This window comes from Panthera pardus, unplaced genomic scaffold (genome assembly GCF_024362965.1).
Source record: "Panthera pardus isolate Hobbes unplaced genomic scaffold, ASM2436296v1 HiC_scaffold_6, whole genome shotgun sequence".
Taxonomy (NCBI): Eukaryota; Metazoa; Chordata; class Mammalia; order Carnivora; family Felidae; genus Panthera; species Panthera pardus.
The window spans coordinates 87,611,716-87,631,422 of NW_026526991.1; the positions used below are offsets into that span (position 1 = coordinate 87,611,716).

Sequence of the window (19,707 nt, forward strand, 5' to 3'; positions counted from 1 at the left end):
GATTGTTTTTTTGTTTTTTTTTTTCCATTGGATATCCTTTCCTGCTTTGTCAAAGATTAGTTGGCCATACTTTTCTGGGTCTAATTCTGAAGTCTCTATTCTATTCCATTGGTCTGTGTCTGTTTTTGTGCCAATACCATGCTCTCTTGATGATTACAGCTTTGTAGAAGAGGCTAAAGCCTGGGATTGTGATGCCTCCTGCTTTGGTCTTCTTCTTCAAAATTACTTTGGCTATTTGGTGTCTTTTGTGGTTCCATACAAATTTTAGGATTGTTTGTTCTAGCTTCGAGAAGAATGCTGGTGCAATTTTGATTGGGATTGCATTGCATGTATAGATAGCTTTGGGTAGTATTGACATTTTAACAATATTTATTCTTCCAATCCATGAGCATAGAATGTTTTTCCATTTCTTTATATCTTCTTCAATTTCCTTCATAAGCTTTCTATAGTTTTCAACATACTTTAACAAATGGTGCTGGGAGAACTGGACAGCAACATGCAGAAGAATGAAACTAGACCACTTTCTCACACCATTCACAAAAATAAACTCAAAATGGATAAAAGACCTGAATGTGAGACAGGAAACCATCAAAACCCTAGAGGAGAAAGCAGGAAAAAACCTCTCTGACCTCAGCCGTAGCAATTTCTTACTTGACACATTCCCAAAGGCAAGGGAATTAAAAGCAAAAATGAACTATTGGGACCTCATCAAGATAAAAAGCTTCTGCACTGCAAAGGAAATAATCAACAAAACTAAAAGGCAACCAACGGAATGGGAAAAGATTTTGCAAATGACATATCGGACAAAGGGCTAGTATCCAAAATCTATAAAGAGCTCACCAAACTCCACACCCAAAAAACAAATAACCCAGTGAAGAAATGGGCAGAAAACATGAATAGACACTTCTCTAAAGAAGACATGCGGATGGCCAACAGGCACATGAAAAGATGCTTAACATAGCTTCTCATCAGGGAAATACAAATCAAAACCACACTCAGATACCACCTCACACCAGTCAGAGTGGCTAAAATGAACAAATCAGGAGACTATAGATGGTGGAGAGGATGTGGAGAAACGGGAACCCTCTTGCGCTGTTTGTGGGAATGCAAACTGGTGCAGCCGCCCTGGAAAGCAGTGTGGAGCTTCCTCAGAAAATTAAAAATAGACCTACCCTATGACCCAGCAGTAGCACTGCTAGGAATTTACCCAAGGGATACAGGAGTGCTGATGCATAGGGGCACTTGTACCCCAATGTTTATGGCAGCACTTTCAACAATAGCCAAATTACAGAAAGAGACTAAATGTCCATCAACTGATGAATGGATAAAGAAATTGTGGTTATATACACAATGGAGTACTATGTGGCAATGAGAAAGAATGAAATATGGCCTTTTGTAGCAATGTGGATAGAACTGGAGAGTGTTATGCTCAGTGAAATAAGACATACAAAGAAAGAGAGATACCATATGTCTTCACTCTTATGTGGATACTGAGAAACTTAACAGAAGATCATCGGGGAGGGGAAAAACAAACAAACAAAAAAGAGGTTAGAGAAGGGGGAGCCAAACCATAAGAGACTCTTAAATACTAAGAACAAACTGAGGGTTGATGGGGGGTGGGAGGGAGAGTAGGGTGGGTAATGGGTATTGAGGAGGGCACCTGTTGGGATGAGCACTGGTGGTGTATGGAAACCAATTTGACAATAAATTTCATATTAAAAAATAAAAATAAAAATAAATAAAAAGAAGCAGAAACAGCCCAGCACACCATATTACCCTTAGACTTACATTTACCACTACCTTTTACCTGTGACTGCTGTTCAAATATTTCATCAGAACAGACTTTATCAGTGATATCTGAAAACAAACAAAACATGTTCTCTGGACAAATTTAAAAGGGGCCTTACATAACATTATTGCAATTGAGTCTGACTTCTGTAGTCCTTATTCAGCAATTAAGACTACATCTGTGAGTAAAAAAAAAAACAAAAAAACAAAAAACAAAAAAAAATTCAAAATATTGATAAAAGGCAGCCATGATTATTATTATCTTTTTTTTATTTCTTCAAAACTTCTCTACAGGAGTTTAAAGGCTTTGACGTGGGTTTAAAGGTTTTTGATTTAAAAGCTAGATGAATTTAGGCAAACTTCTCAATTTTCCTCAATCTTTGTTTCTTCAACACTGTGCTCAGGGAGTACTTTATTCTACGAAAATCCCAATACAGTCTACCGTTTAATGTCTCATAGTTTCAAGACAAAATCAAAACACAAGATTATTATTTTCACTAACTTGCATGTGAAAAAATTAAATGGCTGTCCTAAGTTAGTAGTTAGTAACTAGGTGTTTGGACGTCTTTCGATTATTACTACAAATCTCTTTTCCACCATACTCTGTTATTTAAATTATTAGAATGAAAAATGCCTTTCTCTAAAAGAAGAAAAAAATTAATAGGTCAAGACCACAAAGTGATTCACAAGACTAAATAATCCATTGCTTATAAGTCAATTCTAAGAATATATTTATATATTATTCATTATATAGTGACTTATTTTAATGACGTCTATAAATATCTTTTGGTCCATCAAGTACCAGAGAAGATTTCTAAATCAAAAGACTTCTAAATTTTTAACATTGACAAACTCTTAGCCAGTGGTAGTATCACTAAGAAATTCCTTTTTTTCAGATTTAAAGACTCATTTAAATCATGATATAGATCATTCTATTAATATTTTAGTGTATGCTTTCATTAAAAATGCTAAATGAAATGAAATATTCTTTTTAAAAACTGGCTGTGTTTTTTTTTTTTTAGAATTCCCCCTTCACTTGTTTTAATTTGGAAACATGAAATTCTTTCTACCTTGAATCCATTGCAGCATCTAGTTTCCCTTTTCTCTGAAGGTGTTGTCTCTGCTGTCTTTTTCAAAAGTTGATTTGGGTCCATCATTGAGTGTTTTCAATTGTGGTTGATGCTTGGTTTGAAACGACCACCTATTCAGGGAGAAAAAGGATAACTTATTTCACTTCGACAATATATAATTCAGAAATATGCTGTAAGGCTGACATTAATCAATAGATAAACCAACTAATACTCATTCAGGGTCTTCAATGTCCAGAGCACTAGGCAAATGCTAAACACCAAAGGAAGGGGGAAACACATGCACACACAGAGTCCTAATTTCCAGGGATTATAATTTGATTGGGAAGATAAATTTCTGAAAATAATTTGAAACAACAAATGAATAGTATAGATCATATACTAGATGAGATCAAAAATTTAAAGTACTGAAAGAAAAATTTAAATGTTTCACATATCTCCATTATAAAATTTAGGTAGGCAAATATATATTTAATTCATCTTTATAGTTTTACAAAGGGTCAAACCGTGCCTTGTACATAGACAGTCAAAATGGGTAGACAGAAAAATAATGTAAGGAATTGTAATTAGAGTGACCTAAGAAGGTTTCATGGAAGAGATACCTCAGGAACCAGGTATGAAATGCAGGTCGAGTTTGGACTTGTTAAAGAGTACCTCTCAGAGAGACTCTGGCCATGCTTGACCTTACCACTATCACAACCCTACTTTATTTTTATTTTGTTCATTTACTTTTGAAGGTAAAATGTATGCAGTTGCATGTATGTAAAATATATGTATTTGAAAGTACAAAACATCAAAAAGACGTACATTAAAGAATCTTTCTGTAGCCCTTGTCTACCCAACATCCAGTCTCTTATTCTGAGGACTAATTTAACCAGTTCTCAGTGAATATTATCCAGAAATGTGATATGCATTTTTAATTAAATACATAATAGCTTCCTTTTTTAACACAAATGGTGGCATACCGTCAACACTGCTCTCTACCTTTTTATGCTACTTTATATTAATAAATGACTTTTTTCAGTTTCTTTATGGTTGTAGTTATCCTATTGTCCATCATATATCTAGTTACATATTGATAAACATTTAGTGTCTAAATATTTCATACTAGAAATTAAAAAAAAAAATTTTTTAACGTTGATTAATTTGTGAGACAGCGAGAGATAGAGCATGAACGGGGGAGGGTCAGAGAGAGAGACACACACACAGAATCTGAAACAGGCTCCAGGCTCTGAGCTGTCAGCACAGAGCCCCACACAGGGCTCGAACTCACAGACCGTGAGATCATGACCTGAGCTGAAGTCGGACGCTCAACCGACTGAGCCACCCAGGCGCCCCTAGAAAATTTTTTTAATATGTCATTTTATTTATGTGTAAGATAAATTCTTATGAGTTTTGAGGTCAAAATGCAAGATAAATTATAATTTTGTAAATTGTTAAGCCTCTATTTTAATTTTAATTTTAATTTTTTGAGTTTTTATTTAAATTCCAGTCAGCACAGTGTAATAATTAGTTTCAGGTGTAATACATAGTGATTTAATAATTCCATACAACACCCACTGCTCGTCATAAGTATACTTCTTAATCCCCATCACCTATTTAACCCATTTCCCCCCACCTATCTCCCCTCTGGTAACCATCAGTTTGTTCTCTATAGTTAAAAAATCTGTTTCTGGGTTTCTCTCTCTCTCTCTTTGCTCATTTGCTTTGTTTCTTAAATTCTCCATATAAGTAAAATCATATGGTATGTATCTTTCTCTGATTGACTTATTTTATTAAGCCTCTACTTTAAAGACTAGTAAAATGAGTCAACTTGTTCCTTAGATTTGCTCTTTTATATGGAACAGTGAGTTCTTCGCTGTAATGTATTCTCGTATTCTTCGTGAAAATGTATTCTTGTTTATACATATCTGCATAATACATACTTATGTATCTAAGATATTTATATATAGAAACACACATAAGCATAGATATATGATAATAGGGCTATAATTATACAACATATTTAAAATATGTCATATGTGCAGTTGATTCTTATTATTTGCAGTACTTGTGTTCTATAAAGTTGACGCAAATAGCAAGACCTGAACATTGTTCCTAATAGAGGGTTAGATGTCCGTGTATCTCTGGCCACATCATTTTCATCAACCAATCAATTTATAACCCTGTTTCATGTGTGCTTCTGTTTAAAGATATCTTATTTATGTTCAACATCGCTCCTTATCAGGGAAATACAAATCAAAACCACACTCAGATTTTACCTCACGCCAGTCAGAGTGGCCAAAATGAACAAATCAGGAGACTATAGATGCTGGCAAGGATGTGGAGAAACGGGAACCCTCTTGCACTGTTGGTGGGAATGCAAATTGGTGCAGCCGCTCTGGAAAGCAGTGTGGAGCTTCCTCAGAAAATTAAAAATAGACCTACCCTATGACCCAGCAGTAGCACTGCTAGGAATTTATCCAAGGGATACAGGAGTACTGATGCATAGGGGCACTTGTACCCCAATGTTTATAGCAGCACTCTCAACAATAGCCAAATTATGGAAAGAGCCTAAATGTCCATCAACTGATGAATGGATAAAGAAATTGTGGTTTATATACACAATGGAATACTACGTGGCAATGAGAAAGAATGAAATATGGCCTTTTGTAGCAACATGGATGGAACTGGAGTGTGTGATGCTAAGTGAAATAAGCCATATAGAGAAAGACAGATACCATATGGTTTCACTCTTATGTGGATCCTGAGAAAGGTAACAGAAACCCATGGGGGAGGGGAAGAAAAATAAAAAAAGAGGTTAGAGTGGGAGAGAGCCAAAGCATAAGAGACTGTTAAAAACTGAGAACAAACTGAGGGTTGATGGGGGGTGGGAGGGAGGACAGGGTGGGTGATGGGTATTGAGGAGGGCACCTTTTGGGATGAGCACTGGGTGTTGTATGGAAACCAATTTGACAATAAATTTCATATTAAAAAAATAAAGATATCTTATTTAATGTATATTGTTGATCCATTAATTTTAAGTTTGTGGCCAATAGCACTGTCTTGCTCATGCCTGAGGGATGCCTATGTAACTCATATATTCTTTCCATCATGTGCATCACGTCCTTCTTGCACTTAGGAACACTGGCCCACACTTCAGCACTATACTTGGGAGCTGTTTAAACAGCAAAATCATCAAAAAAATGCACAAAAGTGAAAAATTATGGCTCTAAATAAACTGTGAAAAGAACACTTATTTAGAACATGATAGCTAAAAAAAGAAGGCAGAGCCACATTTGTCTGACCTCAGCTGGGACCGTGTGTTTTGGACAACTCAGATTTTTTGCCACTCTGGACAAGTTTATGAATGACCATAAAGAACATTAGTATTGATTTTGGGGTTACAAATAAATTTTAGTGAGAAGGCAAGTTCACAAATACTGAATCCATGAATAATGAGGATCAACTATGTATTTTATTAATTTATTCAATCAGGATTTATTGAGTCCTTATATTATAAAGACAATGAATATATAAAATGCCAATTTAATAGATAATGTATAACTGTAGAAGTGATAAATATCTGAAGATATTATCATGTGTATGTAAACATATGCATCAATGCAAAAACCCATGTCTATGTACATCTAAGTAAATCCTAGTTATTCCACTTTTTTTGCATGTGCTCCCAACATGCCTATACCTTTTCAGTTACTAAGTGGAGAAGAATGAGGAAGAAATCAGTAGTTAGGGACCCCAAAGTCATAACCAGCCCTTTGATAAATTTCCTGTTATATTTTTCATGAATACCTTTTTCTGTATCTTTCCCCAGAATTTAAATGGTTAGGAAGTCATTTTTTCCACTTAAATCTATTACTGAAAATCTCTTTGAATGATTTATGAGGTGTATATACACCCTATAGCTTTAGTTCTGTTTGTTGTGCTTTGTTTTTTGGCTACTGAACAAGTATTCTTTTTCTTTTTTCTTTTTCTTGAATTTTTTTTTAGAGAGAGCGAGTGAGCAGGGGAGGGGAAGAGAGGCAGAGAGAATCTCAAGCAGACTCCCCAATGACCCTGAGATCCTGACCTGAGCCAAAATCAAGTGCTGGACACTTAACCAACTGAGTCACCCAGGAGCCCTGTGAACAAGTATTCTTTAAGGTCATTATATCACCAGTCTAGCCCTGTTTATTGCATTTGATTAAATTATGATTTCTTATTTTATTTCTATCATATCTGTCTTCAGAGTCTTTCAGAGGTCCCCTGTATCATACAGAATAAAATTCACCCTTCCTATTTGAGATTCTTTACAAACTAAACCCAGCCCTTGTTTTTAGTCTCATTTCCCAACACATCCATTAGCACCTACAGCCATATGGAACCAAGTGTCCCTAGAACGTTCTGCCCTATGTTTCTTCTTAACCTGTAATGTTCTTCCTCATCTTTTCATTGTAATTCCGCCCCAAATCACTCTTGTTAGATATTTTCCCAGTTACTCCCAATTGAAAAAAACCTTTCTCACACTGCTGCTTATAACTTGTAACACAGTCATTACTTTTCCCTGTTATTTCTACAACTTTCTCAGATAGATTACAATTCCATACCTCTCTCCTAGATACCAAGAAAAAATAGCAAAAAAGTGGGAAATGTAGGACTTCCCCCCTCATGTCTGAGAAAGACTGAATTGTAATAGGTAACCTCAAAGTAATAACGGAGTTGGAGTATCAATTTAGGTTTGACTCTTACCACCACACTTTTTACTTCATCATGGCATTTTAAACCTGATTGAAGAATTTAACTTACTTTTCTCTGGACACTTTTTTTTCCCCCTCAGGGCCCCAAACAATTGACATTTAAATACACTTTGGGGACACAATATGTTTCTAAGACAGAACCACAGGCATTCAGACACAGCACTGCCATTCTTTCTTCAACAGAACAGCCCAGTTCTGCCTCGTTTGATTGGGCTGGAGTGGCGGGCAGAATCTCACTAGCCTCTCCTTACCTGTGTCAAGCTTTTACTGTTAGAGAGATCATAAAAAAGCAGTGCAAGCCAGGTAACCCAGTCTCTACTGTGTACCTATGGAACCAAGGAGGAAAAAAAGAGAAAACAAATTTAACTTTTTAGACCTTTTATGAAGGATTTTCTTCATTTTCTACCTCACTTTTGCAGTCACAATGGTCTATTAAGAGTAGCCACCTTCCTGAATTGGAGAAGGGAACTAATACTTATTGAATTCTTAGTTTATGCCAGGAACCATGCTGGGAAAAATTTTTTTCTCATTTGATCAGAGACAAAATTATCTAGAAAACTTCTTTCTTTGTCCTCACCTTGAGTCAAATGAGTTGAAACAGGAATGTAGAGGTGGGTAAGTGACTTTGAGACATGTCCCATTTTTTTTATGTTTGCCAACTAACTCTCCACCCTATATTATCCAGTTAATATGGGATAAAAAAAAGTAGGGAATACATCTAATTATTCCATATAGTCAGTGAAAATAAATGCCTTGTAGTATATTTTGAGAAGGTAAACAGAGATCCATTTTTTTTAACTTGAAGTTTCACTTATCTAGAAAGTAATGGTAACAGGGTTTCAAAATTTATTTTTAAATTATGAATGTCTTATTTTCTACATTTTAACTTTCAGAGCATAGAAACCGGAGGCTCATCTATCTCCAGAAGTCATATTTAATAAATTTTATAGGTTTAAATATAAGTGTGCTGAAGACAAAGCATAAAACATGTAATATTTATCATGTTCATCAAAACATTTTTTTCCCTTGAAATCTGTGGCAGTTTCTCACCTAGAAGAAACACTGAAATTAGAGGTTCTCAAAGGTTCTTACCTGGACTTAGATCCTACACCAGTAGCAAGGAGTCCATCCCTTTATCTGTTGTTAAAATCTCTCTTTAAATAGTGAGTTGGCTTTTTTTTTTTTATCAGTTCAGTGATGATTAACCATATTATTAGGTCATTGTCCTAAGTAAACAGAAGAAAATTAATTATTCTAAGAGTCTGCTCCAGACTTCTACATTTTAAAAGTTATATATTTTGTGATCTCAGTCTATTAATTACCAATGTTGTGGTTGGACCCATTCGGGTGGTTTTTATTATGATTTCAAGATGCCTCTCAGCAATAAACCATCAGGGAACTTTGGAAAAATACAGGTTTATTTCTTATAGGACTGGGGATTTACACAACACACATGGGGGCAAACAGCAAGGTCATAGGTAGAGGGAGAGAGCGCAAAGCCTGGGATTCTGCTTTTATTCAAGATGCTCCTCAGCAATAAGCATCAGGGAACTTTGAAAAACTACAGGTTTATTTCTTATAGGATCTGGGATTTACACAGCACACGTGGGGGCAAACAGCAAGGTCATAGGTAGAGAGAGAGTGCAATGCCTGGGGTTCTGCTTTTACTGGGGGTGAAGGTTGAGGCCTAGGGTTTTACCAAATCACTCTTATTGGTGAATTTAAAACATAAGAGTGAAAATGTAAAGCTCAGGAAAAGTAAAAGAAAAGTGACCCTAAATGGTCAGTTTTTGAAATCAACCAAGATCTCTAAAACAAAGATGCCTCAAAGGTGGAGGATGGGGGATGGCTCTTTATCTGTTCTGTGGCTGGCAGCTGTTTATTTAAGATAGCCCTCTTTGACGTGTCTGCCTCTTTGAAATGGATGCTTTGGCAATCAGAGCTTAACCTAGGCACTTGTGTTACAGAAAAGGAAAAAAAATGTCAGATTTTACACTACATTACATTAATTTCTCAGAATTTATAAATTATTTTTATGTAAAAGTTTAATTATTAAACTTCATTTCTGAGAATAACTTATATTTGCTTAAGTTGGTTGCATAATATTTTTTCTTTAAAAATACAAACATAGATTATCTAAGATATTTAGAACTAGAAAAGAATTCAAGGCAGTTTTTTAATGTGTCTACTGGTTCCTTTAGCATTTAAGATAAAACATACTCTTTTGCTTGATACTTTGGTACAGTTCTAATACAGTGTCAATGAATACTGCATACATACACACACACACACACACGTATATATATATAGCTATTACTTAGAGAACACCATATATATATGTGTATATATGTATATATGTGTATATATATGTATATATATGTGTATATATACATATATATGTATATATATGCTTGTGTGTATACGTGCACACACACACATGCATATATAGCAATGTGAGATTGCATATATGAAAACATTACCCCTTAATCACTTCTATAAGACAATTACTGGAACAGCTGCAGCAATATGTATTTAAATTCTGTATCTCAGTTATTTGATACATTAGCTCTGTCCATGTTTATTTTTAGAAGCATTGGAATCACAGGAGGAACCAGAGATTGTGGAGGGATAGAAGAGTTGGGAGACCCCCAATTTTCTAAGTAAGGGGAACTGAGAAATGTAGAACTGGGACAAAGAAAATTAAGATCTGGTTTTCCAGATAGCCCTCTGTTGAGTCAGAATCTATAGTAGTCCAGGCCCACCCCTCCACCCAACAATCTCCCCACAGGAAATTTTGATTCCATTTATGGAAGTTTTTTTTTTTTTAAATAAGCACTTCATTTAATATTTATGTATCTCTAGATTTTGAGAACCACTAGAGCAGACCTAGAGAATACTTTCAGGACATTATGGACTTCCCTATTATTCAGAGTGGAAATAAGTTTAGGGGCTTCTACGGTAGTGATTCTCTCTTCAAATTTCCATTCTACCAAGGTGGAATGAAGGTAAAATAGTACAAATTAAGAACCGTCCTAATCCCTAAACTAAAGTCTTCTGGTGAAATCCTGGAGTGTTTTCATAGGTCAAAGAGCGTCTTCTGTGCTCTTCCTTCCGTATGACTGTTTAATTACTAATTAGACCGTGCTTGTGCAACTTGTGGAGAAGCAAGGTGGTCAGAGGAAAGATGTTACAATAGTTCCTTTAAGATCCATATAATGCTAACATCCATGGGTCAGGAGAATTGTATAATTTTATAAAAATATTCTAGTGATATTTGTTTCAGAGATTATCATTACATTTCTGATGGCATATCATAGTCCTTGAAATCTGATAAACTTCAATGCCAATTTGTCTCTGCTACTTGCTAGCAGTATGAGCTTAAGGTTATTTAAGATTTCTAAGCATCAATATCCTCATCTGTAAAATACAATACTTGGAGTAAGGATTAAATAATGTGTATAAAGTGCTTTACACAGTACTTGACATTATACTTCAATATCTACTTTCTAATAGGATTCATTGTATGATGTTTGTGTATTATAAATATTTACAGCAATTAATTCACATAAAATTAGTAAAAATAACATCTCTAAGACATGTGCCTAGCAGTTTCTTCTGGCAATTTTTATTGCCCGAGTTCTCAGGCATGCTTTGAGAGAAAGGCTTCAAGCTCAAAGCAAACATGCTGCCACCTGTCTACCCCACTTCCCTTGGCAATGGTCATGAGGCAGCTCCAGTAGGTGTATACTCCTGGAAAGAACCCAACATTTCTGTATGTACTGATGCTAAAGCCCTTGTGTCATTATGATTACTCTTACTGTGACCATCACCTTTGTTATTATAGGTACCACCATAAGAAGGAAGGTATTTCCTGATCAGTCTCATCACCTCCTCTCTAATCCCCATATGGCTCTGCCAAGTCTGACTAAGACCCTTTTCTTGAGTCTTTTGGAACTCACAGTTAATCAAACATAGAATTCCCTTTACCTTCAGTCTCTTCTCTGAATTTCTTGCTGTTGTTCATCTCTTGCTCTAACTTAAACCTGGCGGTTTCCTGAAGACTGCCTCTCCCGCTGCTGTAATCAGTGGGAGCTGCACTATTCTCCATATTGCTCCATACCAGATGGGCTGGTTTTCAGTTTGCTCTACTTTGCTACTTCCCTTCTGTGTTCATTCCCTCTTCTCTCAGAAGGCATAGTTTTCAATTTCATATCAAAAGACACTATCACTTATTCTTCTTCTTGTTGGAATCATCTACTAATCCTCCAGTCACTTCCACTTATTCTGTGACAGTTTAAGCTCCTGGTTCAAAGTCAATCTCTCAGAATGTTACTGTTATCATAATTATTGGTGATTTCAATGATCATGGAGATAATCCTTTTAATTTTCTGGCTTCTTGGTTTTTAACCTTTCCTTCTCCAATGATCTTGCTTTTCTATCTACTCCAATGGATATATCCTAGACCTTGTTACACAAAAAACTGGAACTTCCCCCGTAATATCATTTCCAAGGATTGGTTTACCACTGTCTATCTTTCCAGCATATACTGTGTTATAGTCAGATGCAACAACATTTTCACTAATCAGGATCTATAAACCACTGATTGATTCTACCAGAGATTGCATTGTTCCTGGTTTCATGTCCTCATTTTCCTGCATTTCTGGGTTAGATTCAATGGTCATGGTAATAATTTTTTTCCATATCTCTTCAAGTCATTATCGACCTTTGCATCATCTTAATTGCTTAACTACAACCTTGATTAACCCCAACTCTCAGACTACTCTGTCAATTCATCCATGCTACTGAATGAGGTTGAAGAAAAACCCTCAACATGTTGTCTTTAAGTTTATGATTAAGAAACTCAAATGAGCCTTTGTGTAGGTATCATGCTGCATTTTCCTAACTTGTGTCAGCTTGTTTTTGACTCTTTTTAAACTTCATTTATCTCCTCAAAACTCTAAAACATCCTCTCCTATCTTTACCTTCAGCTGGTGACTATTTCACTGACAAAAAATGAAGAACAAAACTCAAAACCTCCTTCCAATACATCTATCTACCTATAGCATCAGTGCCACATATTTTGCCTTGAGGAACTGTCCATGCTGCAGCCAAGATCATTCTCCATTTGTGCACCAGATTGTCTCCTCTCCTTGTGTTCCAAAGGATATCAATTTTCCTGCTCTAAAGAAATGTTCCCATCAGCATATAAGCATCCTGTCACTCTCCCATCTTCATAAAGCCCTCTTTTGATTCTGTACCTTTTACAGGTATTGCACTATTTTTGTACTGTTAAAAAGTCTTCTCAAAAGACTTATCTATAATATTGCTTTCTATTCCTTTTCTCACATTCTTTCCTGAGTACACTCAATCAAGTTTATACCCCCAATTCCACTCAAACTACTCTTCCCTAAGTCATAAATTACCTAAATGCTATAATGTGATGGTCTTTATCTGACTTGAACTATTAGCCATCTTTCAGAGCTGACTATTCCCTTCTCCAGGAAACAGTTTTCAGGATACTATCCTTTGTGGTTTTCCTCTTAACTCATTGGCTTCCATTTCCACTTCATGTACTAAATATTCTATATATCTTTGGCCTCTTAATGGGAATGTCTCAGGATTCAATTCCCACTTATTCCATGACAGTCTTACAAGTCACTCCCAATTATTCCATGACAGCCTCAGAATTCAACCATTATATTTTGGTGATCTCATCTATTCTCATATCTTTAATATTCTCTATATGTTGAGAATTCTAAAATTTTTACCTCTGGTAAAGACTTTATTCCTGAGATTTTTCCTCAAGACTTTATGGTAGATTTTTCCATTGCCTGCTCACCATCTCCCTTTACATAGATAAAGGCTTCTGATACTAAAAAATTTTAAAGCTGTTCCTCTCATCTTCCTTTCCCAAACCACTCCTATAATATTCCCCATCTCAGTCAATTGTAGTTCTATCCTTTTAGTTGTGTGTACACATGCGCACATGTACACACACATGCACACACACTATTGGAATAATTCTTGACTCTTCTTTTACTCAAAACATATGTTCTAATTTCAAAATATACCCAGAATCTGACTCTTTATCACCACCACCATGGCTGTCGTTCTGGTCCTGAATTATTGCGGCATTCTCCAATTCGTGTTTCAGCTTATCTCCTTAAATTCACCAACTGCACTCTCCCATGTAAACTTCACCACAGCAGCCAGAATTCCACCATGTCAAAACAGATCATATCATGACACTGATCTGCTCAAATCCTCCAATGGCTTCCTACCATTCAGCTTAAAGTCCAAAGAATGGCCTTAAGACTTTTAAGATATAGACCCCATATTCAGAGTATTTGTATTTGCTGTTCTTCCAATCTATTCTTCTCTAGATATCTGCATAGCTCACTCCATCACCATCTTTTATCACCCACACAAATGATACCTTTTATCTTACTTTCATTCAACATCATTATTGTGAAATTCAATCATATTGTTGTGTATATCAGTTCATTCCTTTCTATGCTGATTAGCTCACATTATACAAATTATTTCAATTTCTTTATCTACTCAACTGTTTATAGAAATGTGAGTTGTTTCCAGTTGGCTATTACAATTAAGTGTTATCAATATTTGTTTATAAGCCTTTGTGTGGGCATACGCTTTCATTCTCTTGAAAAATGCCTACTGGTGGAATGCCTGGGTCATATGAGAGTTGTGTACTTAAGTTTTTAGGAAATTTCTAACATAGTTGTATTATTTTACATTCCCAATAGCAATGTATAAGAGTTTTGTTTCTCTCCCTCCTAATAGTTGGTATGAATAGTCTTTAAATTTTATTCCTTCTAATAGATATGTAGTAGTATGTAATTCTGATTTCAAATTTGCTTTTACCTAATGACTAATGATGTTGAGCATCTTGTCATGTGCTTATTTGCTATCCTTCTCTCTTTCTTTCTGTCTTTTGGTAAAATGTCTGCTCAATTTTTTTTTACTCAGCATTTACTGAGATGTTTGTCCTCTTATTACTAAGTTGTAAGAGTTATTTAGATGTCTACAAACAAGATCTTTGTTGGGTATACATTTACAAATGTTTTCAAGTCAGAACCTTAAAATTTTGATGAAGTCTAATTTAATTTTTTTATGTTTATTTATTTCTGACAGAGAAAGCGAGAGAGAGCTAGTAAGAGCAGGGGAGGGACAGAGAGAAAGGGAGACACGGAATCCAGGCTCCAGGCTCTGAGCTGTCAGCACAGAGTCCAATTCAGGGCTCAAACCCATGAACCCTGAGATCATGACCTGAGCCAAAGTCAGACACTTAACCATCTGAGCCACCCAGGTGCCCCTGATGAGTTCTAATTTATCAATTTTTCTTTACCTTTTGTGCTTTTTGTGTTCTGAGAAATCTTTGCCAAAATCAAAGTCAATAAATTTTTCTTGTTTTGTTCTAGAGCTGTTAGCTATTATGTTGAAGTCTATACTCCATTTTGAGTTGTTCTTGGTATAAGACATGAGGCAAGGTTCAAGACTTATTATTTTGCATATCATTATCCAATTTATTTAGCAGCATTTGTTTAAAACATTATTTCCCTATGAACTTGATTGGAAACTTTGTAAAATATCAGTTAAATATAAATGTGTGGGCCTATTTCTAGACTGTTTATTCTTTCATCGATCAACATGTCTATCTTTATGTCAATACCATACTATCTTCATTGTTATAGCTTCATAACAAGTCTTGAAATCAGATAATATAAGTCTTCCTACTTTGTTCTTCTTTTTCAAGAATGTTATGACTATTCTAGGTCCTTGACATTCCCATAAACATTTTTTAATACACTTGCTAACTTCTGAATAAAACTCTGGTGGAATTTTGGTAGAAAATGCAGTGACTCTATAGATCAATTTTGGAATAATTGGCATCTTGGTAATATTAAGTCATATAATCCATAAACATGGTGTATCTCCCCCTTGCTTAAGTTTTCTTTAATTTTTCATAGCACAGTTTTGTATTTTTCAGTGACAATTCTTTCACATATTTTGTCAAGTTTGTTAAGCATTATTATTTTTATACTATTATAAATTATATTAATTTCAATTTCTGATTGTTTAATGCTAGTGTATAAAAACTTACATATGTATATTGAACTTATGTCCTGCAATCTTACTAAACTCAGCTGGTAGTTTTACTGGATTTTTAAAAACATATTTCTTAAAATTTTTAATGTAAATTACCATGCTGTGTGCAAATGAAAATAGTTGCCCTTCTTCCTTTCCAATTTGGATGCCTTTCCCCCTGCCTTATTGTACTGTCTAAGACCTGCAGTGTTCTCTCTGGACTATCATATTATAAAATAGAAATGGTGACAGCAGGTCCCTGCCATGTTCCCAATATTAAGAGGAAAAGTTTTCAGTCTTTCACAATTAAGAATAATGCTAGCTGTAGGTTTTTGTACTTACAGGTTAAAGAGGTTCTCTTTTATTTCTAGTTATCTGAGAATCTTAAATCACTAAGGTCAATCAAAAGTCAATTCAAAAGTCTAAAGTCAATCAAGGTAATTCATTGCATCCATAGAATAAAGAGGAAAAAAAAAACCCTAAAATTATATCATCTTAAAATATGTAAAAAAGGCATTTGATAAAACTCTTCTTTAACTCATGATAAAACTCAGCAAACCGTGATTAGAATTTCCTTAAAGTAATGAAGAGTGTCTATCAGAATACCTATATAATCACCATACTTCATTGTATTTTTATTGGACATCATTGTAATAATGAATAGGAAGAAAATAGAAGGGCCAATATATTGAAAGTCCAATGAATTAGGAAGAGACTAATTGAGGGAATGAGATGAGCGGGAAAAGTGGAAATCTAAATGTATTATTGTGAAGCAGTTCCAGGTGATGATAAATACCAGAAAGTAGCTACAAGATGGGGTAACAAAAGTGAAATAGATTACAATTTTTCCAATACTCAGAAAGGTGTCGGATTTCTCCTCAGTTATCTGTGTTGAGTCTTCAGGGCAGCAGATGATGATATATTGTATAAGTACACTCTCAAATCTAGTAGCAACTAACTATGTGTGGTAAGGGAACACTTCAAATGTGGCTTGTGTGACCAGGAAACTGAATTTATTTTATTTAATTTAGATCTAAGTAGCTAGTGCCTACCTTATTGGGCAACATAACTTCAGGTTATCAGTCTGTAGCACGACTGAGGTAGAGCAGAGGAAAAATGGTCTTTTCCTACAAGTGTCACAAAATCTTACTTAAACCATTTCTAAGGCTTTTACCTTTTATCTAATTCTTTTCAAGGGCTGAAATACCAAATAATTAGGCTGTTAGGAAACATAGGGGATAAGTAATTCTCTATTATTTCTATTTTCTTATATTATTCCTTTTTTCTCCTTCTCTTTTCTCTCCCTTTACTTTCCTGCTGTATCTCAGGATCAAGGATCAAGCACAAATGACAGAAACATTATAATCACTCATTATGTGGTAGCTATTGTAATAGGCCTTTCTAATTTTATTTTGTTAGAGTGTGTGAGTGGGGGAGAGGGGTACAGGGAGAGAGAGAATCTTAAGCAGGCTCCACGCTCAGTATGGAGCCCACCATGGGGATGTGAGCTGAAATCAAGGGGGACGCTCAGCCAACTGAGCTACCCAGGCTCCCCTAGACCTTTTATGAGTTTTTCTAATTTTAAACAATGCTATAATGAATATCCTTTTATGTAAACACTTAAATATATCTATGATTATTTCTATAGTGTATATCCTAGAATCAATATTACCAAATCAGAGTATAAGCTTTTCAAAACTCACTTTTCAAATTGCTTTCCAAAAAAGAATATCTCAAGAACAATGCCTACAAATATATTGCACCTCTGATGGATTATATCCCTCAATCATATATTTGTTCAATCTTAGACAATTACAAAATTAAATCTTACTGTTTCATTTTTGCATTTATTTGATTACAGGCTACATTAATGCTAATTCATAAGACTTTATGACAGAGTCCTCTATTATATTTCATATGCTACAAATCTTCTTTACCTCAATTCTCTCTAGGTCACTTTGGCTCAAATTCAGAATAATATTTTTCAAATATTATTCAAATGGCAAAAATGTGTGTCCTCTTGAATAGCACCAGTATGACATTTGGTTTTCTGAAAGAGAAATCCTAATTAACCCTGTTTTCTGAAAGATTCTTAACACCTTAGAGCACAAATATTATTTTTTTTCTGGAAATTATAACTTTCCTAGAGAATTCTCAAGTTGTTCTCTCTTACACAACATAACAAAGACTAGTCACAATCCCCAAAATTGTCTTTGGAGCAACAGAATTCTCCTGTCCTCAATGACTGCTAACCCCAGGCCTCCAGAAATTTCAGTCATGCCCTTACCTCCTGGGATTGCCTTGTTCCTTTATTCTCGGGCCTTTATAAGTGTGTTTTGTGTACCATGCACTTCCTCATGGCTTCAGATGTCCTCTTAGATACTTTGGCTATCTGTAGCTGCCTAACAATTTTCATAAGACAACACATTGGTTAATTTAATCAACCACTCCAGAAGGTAGGACTAGAAAGAGCTGTTTAATTTTGGAGTAATGAAGGCCTAGGTAGACAAGAGCTGATAGTGTGCCTGTAAATCAGAAACAAATACAATAACCCAAGTAAAAATTACCTGTGTGGTACTGAAGATTGTAAAATTCGCCAGCCAGTAGATGGAAGCAGAATCCTATCTGTAAAGATGAATACTATAAATAATTCACACATCTGAGTAGTCATTTAGCACTTTGCAGTAAAAGCAGCTTTCATTCTCCAGGGATCAGCTCTTTCTTGGGCAATATTTATGCAGTCACTAATCCCTATTCAAAGGAGATTAGGGCCTTTCACTAATTTAACCCATGCCTAGGATATGACATTTTTTCCACATAATTTCAAGTTAGGTGAAGTAAACATCTAAAGAGTAAAATATCATCTGAGGCTTTCAATGCTAAGAAGCTAATCGTGCTACATGTTTAAATGAATTCTGTTCTTGGTCCATCCTCTCAGAAAAAGAGTGCTACTTGGCTTAAGATCAGGAAGGCAGGATTAGACAAGGACGGGCAAATTCACAGAAGAAAAGGAGTAAGGGGAAGGGCATACATAATTTAGTAAAGGGAATAATGTGGCCTGTGAGTTCCATGAGTGAAAGGATATATCTGTGATGTTTGCTTCATAGGCTAACACAGTTCTGGACACCTGGTAGATATCCATCAAATATTTGTTGAATAAAACAGTGAATGATTAAACAGAAGTTCAAATGGTGTCTCCATATGATTTGCTATCTCAGCAGGTCACTTGTAAAATTTATGTAATGTATAAAACAAAGTTGAAAGGTAGTGGAAAATGATGTGGGAGGCTGAATAATGTCCCCCAAACATATCCGTGTCCTCATCACTTGAACCTGTGAATGCTCATTTATGTGACAAAAGGGACTTTTCAAATATGATCAAGTTTAAGGAACTTAACATGGGGAGAGTATCCTGGATAATCTGGATTGGGCCTAAATGTAATGGAAAGTGTTAAGAGGGAGGTAGAGGTAGGCTTGACTACACTCAGAGGGGAATGTGGTGTGGTGACAGAAGCAGACTGGAGCTACACATTTTGAACAGGGAGGAAGAGGCCACAAGCTAAGGAATACAAAAAGGCACTACAAGCTGGGAAAAGCAAGAAAATAGACTCTTTTCTCTGAGTCTCTGAAAGGAGTCAGCCTTGCCAATGCCCAACTTTAACCCAGTGAGATTGATTTCAGACTTACGACTTCAAGACTCAGAAGAGAATAAATTTGTGCTGTGGTAAGCCACTAAGTTTGTGGTACCTTGTATAGTACCAGTAGGAAAATAACATAGGTGGTGACTGCCTTTGTCAACCCTCCTCTCACTTCCTCTGCTGTCCTCCATATACCTACCTCTTACAGAAACCGTCAATAGTGAAATGTTCAAGTAACGGTCACTGAATGTTGTATATAAAAAATCTCTGGTGGGTGAGGTTTGTGATAAGTGTTGCTGTACTATATCCAGGATTCACAGCTCATAGGTGGGTTCCAGGTACCATTCAA

At 35.5% G+C, this 19,707-nt stretch overlaps 1 protein-coding gene across 2 annotated transcripts in view; it reads right to left on the bottom strand.

The window, feature by feature from the left end:
• The window catches only part of SLCO1B3 (solute carrier organic anion transporter family member 1B3), a 72,981-nt gene extending 64,151 nt beyond the window's left edge, over nucleotides 1-8,830 (bottom strand). Inside the window, exons 1-3 of one of the 2 annotated variants that reach the window (XM_019452149.2) lie at nucleotides 8,705-8,830; nucleotides 7,864-7,938; nucleotides 2,859-2,989 (exon numbers count right to left, since the gene is read on the bottom strand). In XM_019452149.2, the coding sequence (XP_019307694.2) occupies nucleotides 2,859-2,945 (87 nt within the window). In that variant the 5' untranslated portion in view covers nucleotides 2,946-2,989; nucleotides 7,864-7,938; nucleotides 8,705-8,830. Of the gene's footprint in view, nucleotides 1-1,788; nucleotides 1,858-2,858; nucleotides 2,990-7,863; nucleotides 7,939-8,704 lie in introns of those variants that run through there. The other variant, XM_053894587.1, reaches the window with a different exon arrangement.
• Nucleotides 8,831-19,707: the final 10,877 nt, after the last annotated feature.